Genomic DNA, 18537 nt, shown 5'->3' with positions numbered 1-18537 from the left:
GTGTAGAAACAGACAGAGCGCCCACCTACCACGTTTGAAAGAAGAGCATAGGCAGACATGAAAGTAATTTTCAAGTACGTAAGGACGACAGTCGACGTGAACATTGAGCAACGTGTGACTGCGAAATACAATCGTAACAAAGGACAGGATTCTTCAAGAAACAGTAATTTCATAAAACTTCCTATCATTAACTCAGTTCATCCTTTTATCCTCTTTTGTTTGTTATACTTTTGTATTATTCTTGTTTTATATCGCTTTTCTGCCACTTGTAGATAATCGCGACGATGAAGATGAATGATGATCATATTAAATCTATGAAGGGATGCTTACAAAAAAAAAAACAGCCATGCCCAGGTGTCTACTCGAACTTGGAATGTTTGGTACCGAGTGTATGAGTGGACCACTCAACGACTTCGGTCTTCGAGGCTACGGTTTCAGTTGCAACATGCAGTATAATTACGTTTCTACTACTACTACTTATAAAGCCCCCTTGACACATGAGATACTACAAATAATTTCAGGCATACCCTCGAATTTTGATTGCCTGGCACTTTTTTAAAGTAAGTAATGAAGTCACGTTTATATTCATATTAGGCCTACGACTAGCTCGAACTAAAAACGCTTGTGAAATACTGTGTATATGTTATCCTTCTGAAGTGAGAAACTTCATATTCTGCTAAGAAAATATGCATGAAAAATTATATTTGTAGCTACTACTTGAAGAATTCAAATTATTATGATGGAATTTCAACTTACGTATACTCTGCATATAATGTGTTATCGGAGAGGAGTTTTTGTCTCGCAGTCAATTTATTTTTAGTTGAGGAACTCGAGAGTAAGTTGGAAATATTTAATGACCCACGTTGTGGTGTGGTGTTCGATTAATCAGAATTGGAGTGAGAGAAATCTGTAGTTAAGGTCATTCAACACGTCAATTTGTAACTGTGAATGCAAGTTTTCTTTGATTTAGTTTTAATCAGTTTGCTATTGTTGTAAGTAATAAATTGAAACATATATATTTTCTGCTCGAGTAGGAATCCACAGCCCTTATCCAATCAATCACTTTCTGTGTTTGAAACTTCTGTCTAGGAAAGCTACACACAATTTGCTTTTAATAACAGAAGCTTCAAAATAACCTATCCATTCTTGTCTTGCAAGTAATGTTTGATTTGATTTGTTATATTTAACTTTGGTTTTCTGCCACTTTTGGCTAATCGCGAAGACGAGGATGGGTGATGCAATGACAAAATTGATGAAAGGACATCACGAAGAAAATAATGAAAACAATACACAGGCTGGGATCTGAACTCGGGACCTGTGGTGTCGCATTGTTCATGAAATAAAAACATAACATGTATAGTGGCTCAAATTAGTAATCGAATATGTAGCATTTTGCTGCATTTCTTCCCTATATTTCGAAATTAACAACATGTACATAAATATAAACGATAGTGAAATATTTATAGGCATTTATTAAAGCTATATTCCCTGTTACATTTTTTTCTTTTTTAATTTTGGGTGCGTCAGCACTTAGGCTATTTTGCAACCGCCACGTTATACGGGGTCCAGCCCCTTACCATAACAAATAACGTAACTGTAATATCGAATAACTGAAATATTAAAATATTCTGACTTAGGTTAAAAGCTGAGGCTCTAAAGGGGCACTCAGCACACATGACAAAAAACAGAACACACAGAATTATACTGGCCATAGGGTCAGTCGCCAGAGCCTCGTTAGTCTGCAAAGAGCAGTCCAGGGTGTACTACGTGGAATGAAGTTGACGATTGGGTGTACTACGTGGAAGGTCACCCCTTACACCCCTGTTACGGTTTCAAATCTGAGAATAGTTATTTATGTTTTGGTGTGAAAGAAGAGATCACTTTAATATTCAGACAAATCGTGAAAGCCTTCTGTTTCTGTTAAGCTACGTTTCCATTCAGACAAGTTCCAGACTCATGACGTGCAACATGTGCCGGCGCATGTTGCGCGTCATTTAGTGTACTCGTACTGCTTCCAATTCAAAACTACTTCTTCAAAATACGTCCGCAACAACACTGGAGTGCAGGATCGCAGTGTAGCGTTGTGCAGTGCTTTAGAGTAGTCAGTGTTCCTTCTCTTGTATTGTAATAATTTGGTGGTGATTTAACTTGGGTAAAGATGAACAATAAAGCTATGGCGGGTTTGTTGGTTATGGCAGGCGCGTATCATGAATTTCTAAAAAAAGAGGCGAAAACAACCTAGATGGTGGATTAGAAGTTTTCTAGCAAAAAATTAACTCGTTGATGAGAGACTTACGTCTTCAAAGTGGATACGAAAACTTTGTAAGAATGACTGCAAGTGATTTTGCATTGTTATTAAATCTTGTTGGACCACAGATTGTAGTCGCGTCGTCTGTTTCTACTCTAGTTCGTATGCCCCAGGAACTTGCTGCAGGCTGTTTCCATTGTCCGCCGCGCACGTTGTGCGTCTTAATCGTTTGAGGCAATTTTGTCCCCGGCACTTGCGCCGCGGCATGTTGCAGACAGTTTCCATTTCAACAAATGCTTGGCACATGCAGCGTCGCATGCCGCGTGTCATGTTGCGCGGTAAAATTTGTGGTAATAGAAACGAGACTTTACATAGTTCTTTTATCGGTCAACTACAGTGCGGGGAAGAAACAATTCATGCTATTTCCTAACTACGTCTGTTACCAGTAGCTCCATTGCCCTTGACTGAAGTACGAGAAAAATGGGTAACAAAAACAAAAATACAACATTTGACGAACTGCAGCTATTTATTTTTACCGAACCAAAGGGTGCAGGTACAGGGAAATTAAAAATGTTAAGTACATGTAAGAGTACCGTGGGTGACGCAATAAAACAAAATGAAAAGGAAAATGAGGTAGATTCCGTATCTCAGAAAATTCAACCAAGAGAAATAGGAGAACGAAATGAACGAGCTTCAGTATGAAAAATAAAGACCCTTTCCTCACCCCCATCCCCTTCCCAAACCAAGGGCTCCGAAAGCAGCAGTGCAACTTGGAGCAGGCACTGGGACTGCTGTACGTTCAGTAGCGTTTGGTCCGAAAGCGAAATTCCTAGAAAAATGCCACAGTTCGTCCGCGACGGTTTAATGAGTTGCATTTCGCCCGAGCCTGGCTGATGATGAGTCATACCTTGACTAACTGGTGGCAGCGGTGGAATTAGTGACTAGGATACCTCAGTTAACAACTTTTAAAACTACATTGCATAGACAGCGGAGTGTAGCGCAGGAGTGCAGACTCAGTCAAATCGTCGAGAGAGGGGTCCCGGGTTCGATACCCGGTGGAGGCACAAGTGGTTCGGATCCCACTTTAAATTGTAGGTCCAGTCCCGATTAGCCTTACTGTGCATAAAAGGGACTTAAAACAACAAATAAAATCGTTGAGAGGAAGTGAACTTGGATCCAGAAATTTTAGTCATGGCAGTCAACACTACTACTTCTAAGCAGCTCCCATAAGTGACTGAGGTTAGAATGAAAGTTTGTCTTGTTTTAAGTTCACTTGTATGCACAGATAGGCTAATTGGGAGTGGGCCTACAGTTCAAAGTGGAATTCGAATCACAGGAATCGAACCCGGCTAGAATGCAAGTGTTTTCTCATACTCACATGGGAAGTTGTTTATGTTATTGTTTCACATAATTTGTAGGTAGTCACACGTGGTCTGAGAAACAGAAAAGTCACACATTGCCTACGCATAATTCTCTCGAGGCAGTTTGTTGCAAGAACTTTGCTTGCAGGCCACGGACAATAACTTTCATGGGTAAAAAAGTGTCCCATCATAAGGTAGAGAGCATCCTGCTTAGAGCAATGTATGCGCTCCAAACGTTGGACGCTGACGCCGATATAACCTGGCTCGCAAGCCGAGAACACTGTTCGAATCTCCACAGGCATATAACAAAAATGCATCATACCCAAATGACACATCTGGCGTAATACCTAACGTGCCAAATTTTGGAAAATAGGGGCTGATAGCGTGTGTGAGAACCAGAGCGACTTAACTCTAATTTATCAAATTAATAGGAGAGGAAATAATGTATTCTTAGGAATATGACTCTTAAACGTGACTCCGCCTTACAGATAAGAATTAGAAGTGGAAAATGTCGATTTTCTCCAAATACTCTTCAGAGGATTTTTTTTTAACGAAACTGAAAACAGAATTTTTGTAGTTACGTTCCTCTGATTCCCGTAGGACGATAGGTGAAATACATTTCATGAGCGATGTTTCAAAGAAGTTGTGTTAAGATGTCAAACATGTAGCCGACAGCCATGTTGTATGAAGAAAGCATATAGGATAAGCTCCAATCACACTTAATCTAGGCTCACAACAAAGATAGCGGCTGAGTGACCTAGCGTAATGAAAGGCAAAGAAAACAGTCAATCATTGGAAAAAACAATTAGTTTCATGTTTAAGATCATTCTATCAATTAATGCAGTTGCTTATAAAAATAAAAAATGGTCCAAAATGCTTCAAAGTAATTGAAAATATGAGGCATTGCGGATACGAAGGGCGAACTCAACAAAGTACATTGTGATGGAAATGCGTTTCAAGTTGCCAGGCACAGTGCAAACTCCATAAAATCTTTGAAAATCACGCATGAAACATTCCGATCTACAGTTACCAAGTTTTTGTGGAGCTCGAATTGTGCCTGACAACTTGAAACGCATTTCCTCACAATGCACTTTGTTGAGTTCGCCCTTCGTATCCGCAGTGCTTCATATCGTCTCTGGAAAAACCCAGAAAATTAATACGCCCATTCAAATTTAAAACCTTTATTTGCATACTAAATAGAAAGAATTTTCACCAGATACTTGAAATTAGTTTGAGAAAATCTAAAATAAGAGGAATTCCTATCCCTGTTCTCGTGTTGATATTTCCTGGCAAATACTCTGTAAGAGGCTGTCGCGGTATATTGCCGCTCTATACATTGAAGAATCAATGCTTTATAGTCCGAAGTCGATACTAAAGGTTCATGGACGTCTGCAGGATTTTTTCCAAAGAGGGGCAAGCAAGGTAGTTTTTCCGGGGGGAGGGAGGCAAACAAGGTGCATAACAGTGTTGTCTCCTCAAAAAACATTGCTTTAATTTGAAGTTATCATATTCATCTTATTTGAAAATAAGATCCTTAGGAAAATATTTGGACCTAAAAGGGATGAGGAGATAATTAGAATAAATAAATCAAGAAGACTTAGGTGGGCAGGCCATGTGGCACGGATGGGAGAGGAAAGAGGAGTTTATAGGATTCTTGTTGGGAAACCTGATGGTAAGAGACCTTTAGGAAGGTTAAGACGAAGATGGAGGGACAACGTTGAGATAGACCTAAAGGAAATCGGTAGGGATGGAAAAGAGTATATAGATCTTGCTCAGGATAGGGACAGATGGAAGGCCTGTGTTCTGCAGCCATGAACCTTCGGGTTTAAGAAGGCTAGAAAGTTAGTTAGTTAGCTAGTTATGTTCATGCAATAATTAACATATATTATTGCAGCTGAAATGGAATTGTGTGAGATATATATATAATTTTTGGTTGACTTTCATTTTCCAGGTGGGTCGTGCACCCCCCCCCCCCCCTTGCCTCTCTTTCGGACTTCCATGCAAAGGTTCTATTTTTATTTCGCGTCTACCACTTTCGGTTAATCGCGATGATAAAGGATGTGATAGGTGATGGAAGTGGTATAAAGACAATGACCCAACCCATCCATATTTTCTAGTCCAGGCTCTAATCCGACATCTCCCGGGTTCGAATCCCGGTCGGGCTTGGTTGTTTGTGAATGTCCATTCATCAATTTCATCATTTCATCACTCATCCCCATCTTCGCAAATTAGCCTAGAGGCACAAAACGCGAAGTAAAATAAACTAAATCAATCAATCTAATCCGACATTAGACTTCGCAGTTTATTACGCTAACCAATTTGCCACGGGATCGGCTTCTTCGTGTTTGTCTGCTTATGAAATGATTAATTAGTTATTCAAACTATATAGGTAGGAAAGCTATATAAAATAACGAAACAGAAAAATAAATCCACTTGACGTCTTGTAGTACTATCATTAACCTACAATTTCATGCTCACAAATCCACACAGAAAACTTCTTGTGGCATTAGTTTTAGAGAATGGCCTTGGGGAATAAACATCGCCCATTTCCTGCTTCAGCTCGAAACAATTCAGGTGCCTTATCGAAGCTGCTCTTGAGCACGCAGGGTTTCTAACCTACTTCGCCGTAATTCAGTTGTTGTATCTTGATTAATATGCTGTATTGTAGAGTCAACCGCAGATTAAATAGGAGAAAAAAGATTTTCCCGACGGAAAATAAGTTAGTAATGCTGCAAACACCGAGGCATTCTTGATAAGACGCTTGAGGAGCGTCGAGCAAACTTTCCTGAAAAAGCACAACCCCAGTATCGAAGGTCATGCTACACGTGGATTGGCAACTTTCGGGAGCATGCTGTCTGTCTACACAATTCTACCCAAATACCTGTTTGAAAATGAATCTCCTGTCCGCATTTTATTTTTCAAATGTACTTCTGACATTGTAATCATTTTGCAATTATTTTTATTTGTTCTTATTTTGCTTCGCTTTTATGTGACTTTTATAATTAATCGAAACTATGAAGATGGATGATAATTAGATTAAATTAATGAAGAGACACCTAAAAAATATATTTACAGACCAGGACTCGAACCCGGAACCTAAAGCGGATAGGTTGTGGGGAAAACCGTCAATAACTCCCGCCACGAACTTACTTATAATTTTTGTAATTTCTCACGAGTATATTTTGTTCTGTTCATGCATAATACCTGCTTTCGGAAACTTAATTTATAAGTCACACACTTATAGGGACAAGCCACGTATTGTTTGAATGGAGGGACACATCTCGTTCATATACTACTAGATACAATCATGGACTATACTTGAAATGGCCTCCCCGATGGCGCAGTGGTAGCGTCATCGCCTTGTAATGAAGGGGTCCCGGGTTAGATACCCGGTGGAGGCACAAGTGATTGGGATTTCACTTTAAACTGTAGGTCCAGTCCTGATTAGCCTAACTGTGCATAAAGTGGACTCAAATCAATCAATCATATATGATGGAAGTTAAGAAAAAGATAAAAATTTTAGAAGAGATACTGTGAACAAGTCGAATTGGAGAGAGATTGTATTTTGTCTTTTGTCTTTGTTAAATGTATTTCATGTAGTTTATATAACATGAAGTTATAAGTTAAATAAATGTTGTTTTGTTCGTTAACGTTTGGCCTAATTGAAGATTATTACAATATACTTGAAATGTGACGTGCTAAACACTACTTTCGGAGATCAGTTGGACATGGCAATTTTGATATACAAGTTGGATTTTTCTCTACTTAGATTCATTATGTCCAAATTTTATCCTAATAGATAATCTCCCAACAACGCAAAATGTTTTAATTGACTCGAATTCACAATGACTCATATACAGTGTGTTTATAAATGAACGGTGGGATTTCAAAAATTAATAATACATCTATATATTACCTTACACGGGCAAAACGTACATCGTAAGCAGCAGCAACTGTCCAAGTTTATATAACTTTATTTATATTTGTATAAAGATAGAAATCAAGAGGGGGCAATTGCTCCTCTGTGCCTCCTTGCAGGTGCTCTTGACCGTCTGGAAGAAATAGTGCACGACAGACGTGAAAACTAAATCCATCTTCAGTACCCTTTTGTCTTGCTACTCTTAGATTCTGTAACCTTTCTTTCTATAGTTCAATGTTTGCCCCCTAACCCCCTAGAATTGATTTCCGTACAAGTTTGAGAGCTAATCTCCCCTGCACCCTGTGGTTGCGCCACTGCACCTTCTTCCGCCGTTGTTGCTTTGTGAACTTTCATCTGCTTGAAAATACTTAATTTTCTTCAAGAGCATAATATCGTTTAATAACCGGTGATAAGATTCCTCAACCCTAAATTTCTGGATTAAAGTATAATAATATAGGAGCATGGAAATCTGAAAGGGGGCGAGGATGGCCACATCTCCCCTTTAGAAAACGAATGTCAGCTAAAAGTATATATTTCACGCGTATAATTTGATCCCAGTCATAGTAATGTACATTAATTATTATAATGGGAATGCAGGAATGCGATAATTTCGAATTCAAGTGGTGTTTCTTGAGGGGGCAACACTATTATCTGGTTAATATGCCCCATGGAAAAATACCTTGCTTGTCCCTGCGTCGAAAATATCGGCAGACGTCAATGATTAGGGGGTGGGGCATGTGCCCCCCCCCCCCCCTTTGCACCCCGTGCGCACGTCTATGACTACTCATTTCTACACTAGTTGGAAGCTGTATTCAATTTCGAGCCAAAAATGTAATTTTCAAATCAGGATTGTTAAACGTCCACGAACCCATAAATTCTAATGGGTTCTATTGGGTTCCGCAACAACACCGGAACCTTCTTTATCGCACAGTTTTAATTCGGTCCAAGTTGCGTATTCTTTCATTTCAATATGGAACTTAGACAGTCTTTAAATTGATCCGGAAAGAAGGTCCCTGTGCCGTATTTCAATTGATCCGGAGAAAAGGTTCCTGGAACGAATTGAAATATTTTAAACATAAAAAGGCTCTTTACGGTCCAGATCCATTTATGCTTGCTAATATTCCCTGCTGAACCGGAATTGAATTGATTTAAAATTCCTGACCCTTTATCAACCCTGGTTGAAATTCATTTTTTTACAAACAACCATATTTTTAACGGCTATTACACATTAATCCCATACGATATACTGAAAGGTAAGAGACTTGGGCTATTCCTTTTTCTTCCTTGATGTTAAATAGATTATATTCGTCACGCGCCTATAACGTTACTACCTAACATTTGTGAATTGTTCTTTCCTTGTAACGTTAACATCTAACATACTGAATTTATTTACGTTCCTTATGCAGATGGTATGTACCCAACTGCATTTTGTTCCGTTCCGCTACAGTGGTTTACATTTTGTTACATTCCTATGTAACGTTAATTGACCATATTGCCTTTCACTTCATTCCGTTACGGAGGATTGCATTCATTACGTTCCTATGTACCGTTATTTACTACCATGTTGCATTTCGTTACTACGGTCCTTGTAACGCTAGTATATACCATATTGCATTTCGTTACTACGGTCCTTGTAACGGTAGTATATACCATATTGCATATTACGTTATGTTCCAATGTGCTCATTTCGTTCCGTTCCTTTATAACGTTAATATCTACCATAATACATTTTGTTACGTTCCTTGTAACGTCACTCTATAAGATATTGCATTTCGTTACGTTACATGGGTACCAGCAGTTGAACCATACTCTTCCTCCTACAAAATGGAACGTACCGTGTAACGCAAATTGGGTACGTTACGACTCCCTGGATCAGTGTACGCTTAAAGCACAGTAGTTCATGTATAACCGTAATTTGTGGTAGTGGGCTCTCAAATATGGATCATGAAGAGAAAGACGCAGTGAAATTGAAACTAAAGTGAACAATAGCCATCATCTCCATGTTAAAATGTAATTTAGGCTATCTTACCAATACATAGCAATATATGAAAATTGAATAGATGATTATGGCTGAAACTACCATGCTGGATTTTTACATACATATTTCTACGATTATTGTCACATTGAAATGATATTTGATTCTTTACACTTGAGCGTGGGTGACTCGAATGAGTATGAGCGAGCGAAAATGGTCTCATGCAGTACTCTAGTAAGCATATTTGTTGTTTTCTACATGATAGAGAACATTATTATAACCATTTTTTGGGTTATGTTCAGTAAATTTTCAGTAAATCTATTTAAAATGCTGCTCTGTCTTAAAAGTACATACAGATCTAATGACATATAGTCTGCACTCCATAATGTTTAAGCTATTACCTGAAAATTCTAATGCACTTACAATTTATTTTTCAGGGCTTATGTAAGGTACCAAAAGAAGGCAAGACTTGAATTTGGAACAAAGTTAGGAATGAATTCTCCATTTTAAACTTTTTTAAAAATCACTGACAGTGAATGAAGTGTATGTTGTAAATATTAAGCCAATCCATAGCTTTTGTATTTTGTAACTTACTTATATGTATATACAGTGATCGTTTTTAGTGAATGTGCATTGCTATGAGCTTTTCATTCAACTATTTTTTGTGTGTGATTTCATTGTATATGCTTTCAGAAGATTATTGTTATTGACGTATGTGTACATGTTAGAGAAGTCTTTATTACTGATATACTCAAAGCAAGATGTTTTGTATATTATTCTGTTTAATTTTTTTAAACTGCATATTAGTGGAAGTGAAAAATACGCTTACTGAACAGTTACAATTTACATTTACCTGGTCAATTTGTGACAATTTTTTTTACATATGCAAAATGTATATACACATACATAAATATAAATTAAAGATTTTCTTGTATCATACATATATCTTCCAAATATCTCACATTGAACACTGAAACTACAAATCTTTCAAATGCATTATGTGAAAAATGATGTGTACATATGTATTGATGCAGAACAAAGGGTTACTGTGGTTGCAGTAAATGGAAATAATCAAACATATTGTAATTTCAAAATATTTATCGTATTATAACATTCCATTGTATAGGGAGAAAAACTAAATGTGTCCATGGTAAACGCAATTACATACAGGGAAAAATAAGTTGAATTACAATTTATTTTTTTGTTCAGTGGCTTCCACGAAAAGCAACTTACTGGAAGAATACATGAAGAAACTGCAAATGGAAAAGTAAGAATGATATTAATGGCAATAGTTTTTTAAATTACCAGAATTTCTAGCAGTTGAAGATTGTCTGAACTTTTGCCTGAAAATGCAATTTGCAAGTGTTCATATAAACCTATAGTTACCTTGCACCTGCCAAAAGCACATGCAAAATGCATTTATTCTCATAAATAGACTGATACTGTATGGAATTTTTATGAATGTCACAACAAGCAACTTTGTACTTCATTGTACCTAAAATGTTTTAAATGTATATATGTAATTTTCATGTGGTGTTATTATTACATATGTATACAAATCCTTACCTTAATCTAGAATTGGCATCATCTACAATTAGATCCAGCACTGTTTCTTCACTTGTAAATACAGAGGAACTCCTAATTTTATGCTCCTGTTTTTTACATTTTACCACCTTATTAACTTTACTTTTCTAGGCCCTGTGAGGCAAACATTATCAGATTTTTCCTAGATTGTAAGTGGGTTGGAATTTTAATAGGGATGGGCCGAATTGAAAATTTAGCCAATACCAATAAAGTGCCGATGTACAATTTACTGATACCAATATTCTATCAATACGATATAAAATTCAAATTGGTTCATTGACCTCCTTAATAAAAGTATGCTACAAATTGAACGAAGCTTTTGCAATGTACAAGAAGCTGCATATTACATTTCTTTTTTTAAAAAAGTACACAATGGAGATTATATGTTTATATCCATAAAAGTTACAACAAAATGGTAAGATATTGATAGCTCTATCAGATCGGTAAAATTATTGATAATTTTACCGATATACCAATATGCCTATATCGGTTGATACTAATTAATCTGTCCCATCCCTAAATTTTAATATTAAATTACTACAGATACAACATAGATACTTGTTTCAAAGTTTTATTTTCCTTCAGTGTAGTCACCCTGGTTGCCAGCAATGTAGAACCTGAAAGATGATGTTGGCAGCAGCTGTTGGTTGATCACCTCATGTCTGGAATAGTTGCGAATATGCCTCAAATGTGTTACTTCATATTCGTGATCAAGTCAAAGTCACAGGGGCTTACATCAGGAGTACGATGGACAGCAGAGCTCCATTGATTGAACAACTCGATCACGTTTGTTCAACATGCACACTAGTGTTGTCATGCAAAATGATGGGTGGGTTCTGCAGAAAGTCTCTCCTCCCCCTCAGAGTTGGTCATAGAGAAAACAGTAGCACAATTGCATACGAGAATAACTAACTTTTTTTTATTTATTTTGATTTGTGTGGTGACCCCTAATGATACCACTCATTCAATTGGTATTTCAATTCTGGCTCATGATCTAGTCCAATGGTATTCGAACTGTGCGGCGTTACTCCCTGGAGGTGCCGATGTTTGGCAGGGGATAGGGGGGGAAGGTAAAGTGCTCCCCTGTGCTTAGCACCATGCCATGAAGGCATATAGGGGGTGTGGGGGTAATGCCCCACACTGTGTATGGCAGGGGAGGCCACAGAATTTTCAAAAAGAAAAAAAAAATCTGAAAGTTTAAAATGCGTCAATAAAATAATCTGTATTATTGCAACTCACATTGGTTGTCGATCCGCAATGTCATCTCCCATGTTTTTGAACTGAAACAGGACCTTCAGTACCTTGTAGAACGAAACCATGCCAGTGCTGAAAACTTCATTGATAGTGCCTTTGTACAGGAATTTGCATACCTTTCTGATATTTTGCACAAACGGAATGTATCTAGAAGGGAATGATACTCACATTCTGCATCTATCAGACAAAATGTCAACCTTCAAAAGGAAGTTACTGCTTTGTGAAAGAAAGATTAAATATGAAATCATTGGTGATTGCTTTCGTACATTGAGTAAGTTGTGAGAAGAAACAAGACTACATACTAATAAATGATGAGACCCAAACATTGCTGTGTGCCTATTTTTAACATCTGTTATTCAGCTTTTCCTACTGTCTGTATTTATCCCTTTTATCTCGACAATATCGTATAGCTGAATGAATTGATACTAGCTGATAAACATTAAAAAGTTGGACACCACCTATGTTAAACACACACATTACTTCTATGTGTACCAGCAGTAAACAAACACAAGAAGGGATTTTGTCTTGGTAAATCATGGTCACATGACATGCTTTTATCTATTGAAAACTCCTGATCTAGTCTATCTCTCATCTAGCATCATGATACAACTTAAGAAAGCCTTTCCTTTGGATGACCTGGCCAAGGCTCATCTTTCACATCCCTAGTTGAAAGCTTTTACCCATCTTGCTACTGTTCGATATGGTAATAACGATTCCCCACAAGCCCCCAAGAGTAGTCGTTAACACTAACATGCAGTTAGACTTCTGGCACTTTGCATTTTTAACCAACTCTGCTGCTTCATTTTTTAAAGCAGACCTTTTTTTCTTCTTTTTGAGTTTTAAGTCCATTTTTATGCACAGAAGGCTAATTGGGACTGGATCTACAGTTTAAAGTGAGATCCGAAACACTGTGCCTCCATCGGGTATCAAACTCGGGACCCCGTTATTAAGACCTTCGTGGTGGTTAGCACTGCAGGCGATGGCACCTGGGGTCCCACGTTCGAATCCTGGCCTGGGCATTCTTTTCAAGTGTTCCTTTATCCTACCCATGATCTTCACAATAAGCCAAAAGTGGGAGAAAATCAAAGTAAAACAAACCAAATCATTCAATCCAACTGGAAATACTGTGACTATACTCCATTAACCAAGTGACAGACACACTTTCTTGCATCTGAGTGGGAAAGGAGAGTACATTTGCTCTGAAGTGGACATCTGCAGGATTTTTTCCATGGAGGGGCAAGCAAGGTAATTTTTTTTTCCAAGGGAGGCAAACAGGCATATTTTTCCTCATAATAGTGATGCCCCATCAAAAAACTATTTCAGTCTGAAATTATCATGTTTCTCAAACAAATTTATAATAATTAATACAAATTACTGTGACTGAAATGAAATTATGTATGAAATAGATAATTTTTAGGTGGACATTCACTTTCCAGTGGGGAGGGGGCTTCCGGACATCCATGGTTACCAACATGTTGCTTAAGCATTGGTTTCTACAGCAGCATTGATACTATTAAAATTTCAACCCATGTACTTTACCTGCAGTGCCCTGAAACTATACAGTAGAATCCCAATTTTACATATCAAAATGTTATAAAATTTTCCTCAATTTTATATTTTCCCTCATTTGAAGTTTTTTTTCAGCTTCGTCCCTTAAAAAACATGAAATTGAAGTTCCACTGGAGCAATTTCTCTTCACAAAATAAGTATTTTTAATACAAAATGTCACTGTGATAAACTTCTAAAAATTGTATAATGTTTTAAAATAAAATATATATTAGGGATGAAACAGATTAAACAGTACTTTGTCAGTATCAGCTGATATATCCACATCAGAATATTGGGTAATTTACTATAAATATCTTATAATTGAGTGTAATAGTCTGCCATTTTGTTATAATTTTTTTTGCTGGCTATAAACACATGTAATTTCCATTCCAATTTTTTTTTAAAGAGTAACTGTCTAAGCATGTAGTTTCTTTTGAATTGCTGTCAACTGGTAATATACACTTACTAGGTCGTCAATGAATCATAGATATTCAAACACCATTTGGATATCGGTTACAGGTAAATTAGTACTAGAGTGCTGCAATGAGCATTTTTCGCATGAGCGGCAAATAGTTTGCACAGGCAATGTTAGATGGCACACACAATCGATAGTTCTTCCACTCAAGCGAAAAACGACCGAACGAGCGAAATACACTCAAACCCTATTAGTAGACGTATTTCCGTAAATTGTCTATGGTAATGGGCCCTCAAATATAGGTCGTGAAGTAAAAGACGAAGTGAAATTGAAAAATAAGCGAACAAGTCATCATCTCCATGTTAAAATGCAGTTTTGTATATATTACCGAGATATGTGAAAATGAAATAGATAATTATGGGCTGAAACTACCTAGACTGACATTTTATGTTTCTACGATTATTTTTACATTGAAATGATGTTCGATTGAATGTTATAACTACATTTTATTATTTCGCAAAATTTGATTATCCTTTTCGGTAAGTGAACAATGATGTACACACACTTCTTGCACTGTGATACGATATTTGTAATTGCTTAGGCAGGTCTCAGCATGTGTATCCATTTTACGTTTTGGTCTGTAGATATTGCATACTTTCATATGGTCTGTATTTGAGTCTTACATAATATACAAATTATTATTTAGAATTGTAATTGCATGGCTGGTTTGTTTCCATGTAGAGGTTTTAGGTTGATGGTGCTTATTAGGCTCTGACCTGTGGGATGATGCCAATCATTCCACTACGAGTGTGGTACGTTCGAACGTAGCATGCTCGAGCATGGGAGATTCGAAAGAGTTTGAATGAGCGAAAGTGGTGCGATGCAGTACTCTAATCAGTACTTTATTGGTATTGGCCAAGGTTTCACACCAGCCCATCAATAATATATTTTTCTTATCACCTTTCTGCAACTTTTTGCTAATCATAACGATGAGAATTAATAATAAATAAAATGAAGATAAACTCACAAAGGACTGTTCAGGCCAGAACTCAAACCTGTAACCTTATGTGACAAGAGAAGTAATACAGCGTGTCCACAGAAACATTCCATGATTATAAAAAGACCACAAAATTTTAATTATGTAGCATTTTGTAGGTTTGGTGCGTATTACTCACAATTCCAGAATATAAAAAGACGTTAAAAATTAACATTAAAAAATGTAGTTACGTATGCAAGTATGTTGTTCCTATTTATCTTTCTTTAGAACACAGGTATCACAAGTTCTAAAGAAAGAAAAATAGGAACAACATACTCGCATACGTAAGTACAGTTTTTAACGTTAATCTTTAATGTCTTCTTATATTTTTAATTATGTATATTACGAAATTTATAACGATACCATTCGAAAGAACAGCTCAAAGAATTTCAGCACATGTTGGCGTTAACTACAACAATAGATGGCATAACAATAAAATAATGAAAAAAAAATTGTTAATGTTAATGCGGCACCTACTGACACACATGCATCCTCGCTCTACAAAATCTTTGTACCATCTCGGAATAGTCTTGTCAGTAGGTAAATCCTCCGTGTCCAAAATCCTACGTACTCGTATCAAGTTTCATCACTACAAACTGCAGTTACTGCAAAAGTTGAAACCTGATGACAGTGAAAAATGACTTGCTTTCTGTGAACATTTATTAACACTTATGGAGAATAATGAGGACCTGTCAGTGAAAATCATTTTCAGTGACAAAGCAACGTTCCACGTCAAAGGGAAAGTAAACAAACGCAATGTTAGGATTTGGGGGACCCAGAATCCACATTTTGTTTTGGAGGTTGAATGTGACTCCCCTAAGGTAAATGTGTTCTGTGCCATATCGAAACTGAAAGTGTATGGGCCATTTTTCTTTCATGAGGACACTATCAACAGTATGAATTACCTTTATAAGCTCAGTGAGTGGCTTTTTCCACAATTACAAGAAGACAATGAATTTATTTTCCAACAAGATCAAGCACCTCCTCACTGGCATCTCGATGTTCGGAATTTTCTAAATGAGAAACTTGAAGGGAGATGGATTGGGTGCTCCGGAAACAAAGATGCTGTGTTCTGCAAGTGGCCACCGAGGTCCCCTGACTTCACTGTGACACTTCAATTGAAATGTAAACCTAAACATCCAGTAAACATCAACAGTAACACAATTTGCTTCTAACAACAATACCATTTACAATAACATTAACAATCGAAAGACTTTTTCATTCTTTTATTGTTATGCCATCTATTGTTGTAGTTAACGCCAACAATTACACGTCCGCTAAAATTCTTTGAGCTGTTCTTTCGAATGGTATCGGTATAAATTTCGTAATACAGTGTTCCTACACAAAATCATGTAATTTTTTTCCAGGACTTTTCAAGGATTTTCTACAATTACTCCAGGACAAGTGTACAAAGTAATCATGGCAAAATACACATCATTACATATTTTCTTTTATTAAAAAAAAAGTTTTACATATAATAATAAATAAACGCGTGGGCCTTGGATAATCTTCCCTATCTCTGAGCGATACAAAATACGAAAACGTGGGGCATTATACTTCAATCATAAAAATAAAAATTAGCACAAAACTATGACTACAGTACAGAGCAACGTGACATATGTAAATAAACCACTGTCATATGACACTTATTTTACTTCATACAAATAAAACGGTGCAAAGGAATTTCCAGGACAACCTCCAAAATTCCAGGTACCACTTGGAAAAATGTGAAATTTCATAAGATTTCCAGGCCTGGAAGGAATATTTTAAAATTCAAGGTTTTCCAGGATGCATAGGAACCCTGTAATATACATAATTAAATTGTGGTCGTTTATAATCATGGAATGTTTTTGTGGACATGCTGTATATCGAGGTAGGTTAATTAAAATAACATGCATGCAAAAAAAAAAAAAAAAAAAACACACGAAAAAAGGATAAATTAATAAACACAATATTTGTTTTGTTATTTTTACTAACATTTCAAAAAGCAAATCAACTAGTAAAATATGATAAAATATTCCATAGCCTAACAGGAAAAATTGTCCATTTTACATAATTATCGTAAAAAGTTGCCAATATGACAATACAATGCAATCAACCACTATTATCTTGTGGTTTGATCCTCCAAGTTCAGAATTTCACTAACAAATTCTGAGACAGTCCCTACGTTCGAATGTTGAACGATGAATGGATGGGTCAGCAATTGACTGTAGTTTGGGCGAGCAGTGTAATCCTTCTTCAAGCTGTAATAGAAAAAGGCACAAAAGTTATACATGCTATTCCTGTATAATACAAACTTATAGTAGCAAATTCTAGGGGTGTGTGGTATCCCAATACAGTGGAACCTCGATTTTATGTTCCTGGATTTTACATTTTTGCGCATTATACACTCAATCTTGCTGTCTCAACACAGCAAAATGTTTTAAGATTTTTCCTTAATTACGCATTTTATACTGATTGTGGGCCAAACTGGCAGCTGACCTATTTTCTGCTACATAGCTTCATATGTACACCAATCATCTTTGGGGGTGTGTGCTTAGATGAGTGTCAACACTCTCAGCTGTGAAATATAAAATCTGTATGGATAACATCGCTCTCCCATTACAACGTTGCCAAGCATACATCTGTTTTTGTAAGTTGTTTTTACCAACCAACCAAACATGATTGAAACATCAATCATGTTTTACTGTTATACAGGGTGTTCATAAGGTCCCGGTACCATTACAAATGTAATGTACATTGTACTGGGATTTTATGAACACCCTGTATTTTATAAACCAGTGCAGATATTAATTACATTTTCTGATATTTGAAATCTGTGGAAAATTCTACCTTAGAAAAAGTGTTTGTTTTTGTAATATATTTTGTCACAGTGAAATAAGAGAGCTTTGAAAACACTGACACTGATCAACTTACGCAGTCACGGCGATCTGTATCTGCTAGAAAATTTGTCAAATTTTGACATTCAATAAAAACGTATGCACTGAAATTCATAAATATTCTAAACTTTTTACAATTTTCAGATATCAGTATCAGTGGAGATTAGTGTGGTAATAAAAATAACTGTCCCACCTCGTCTAACAATTTTGTTCGGAATTAAAGTTACAAACTCACTTTAGGGTCAATCCATATGAAATCATACCAGCTGGTTGCTTGACCATTTTTAAAAAAGTTTATTTTTTGAGTGGTGTGAGCCT

The 18537-nt window shown here is 36.7% G+C and overlaps 2 protein-coding genes across 9 annotated transcripts in view; one reads left to right on the top strand and one right to left on the bottom strand.

The window, feature by feature from the left end:
• The window catches only part of l(2)k05819 (transmembrane protein 94-like protein l(2)k05819), a 132318-nt gene extending 121324 nt beyond the window's left edge, over positions 1–10994 (top strand). For all 8 annotated transcript variants that reach the window (XM_083125451.1, XM_083125450.1, XM_083125452.1 and 5 more), the window contains one exon: positions 9941–10994. In XM_083125451.1, coding sequence (XP_082981577.1) covers positions 9941–10013 — 73 coding nt within the window. In that variant the 3' untranslated portion in view covers positions 10014–10994. The remainder of the gene's footprint in view (positions 1–9940) is intronic.
• A 6309-nt stretch (positions 10995–17303) lies between these two features.
• LOC145989928 (dual specificity mitogen-activated protein kinase kinase 6-like) overlaps positions 17304–18537 on the bottom strand; it is a 32148-nt gene continuing 30914 nt past the window's right edge. Inside the window, exon 8 of the mRNA XM_083125447.1 lies at positions 17304–17583. Within this exon, the coding sequence (XP_082981573.1) occupies positions 17445–17583 (139 nt within the window). The 3' untranslated portion in view covers positions 17304–17444. The remainder of the gene's footprint in view (positions 17584–18537) is intronic.

This window comes from Lepisma saccharinum, chromosome 7 (genome assembly GCF_977018435.1).
Source record: "Lepisma saccharinum chromosome 7, izLepSacc3.1, whole genome shotgun sequence".
Taxonomy (NCBI): Eukaryota; Metazoa; Arthropoda; class Insecta; order Zygentoma; family Lepismatidae; genus Lepisma; species Lepisma saccharinum.
Note: the sequence above shows the minus strand (reverse complement) of the source record. Positions and strands in the feature narration are given on the sequence as shown.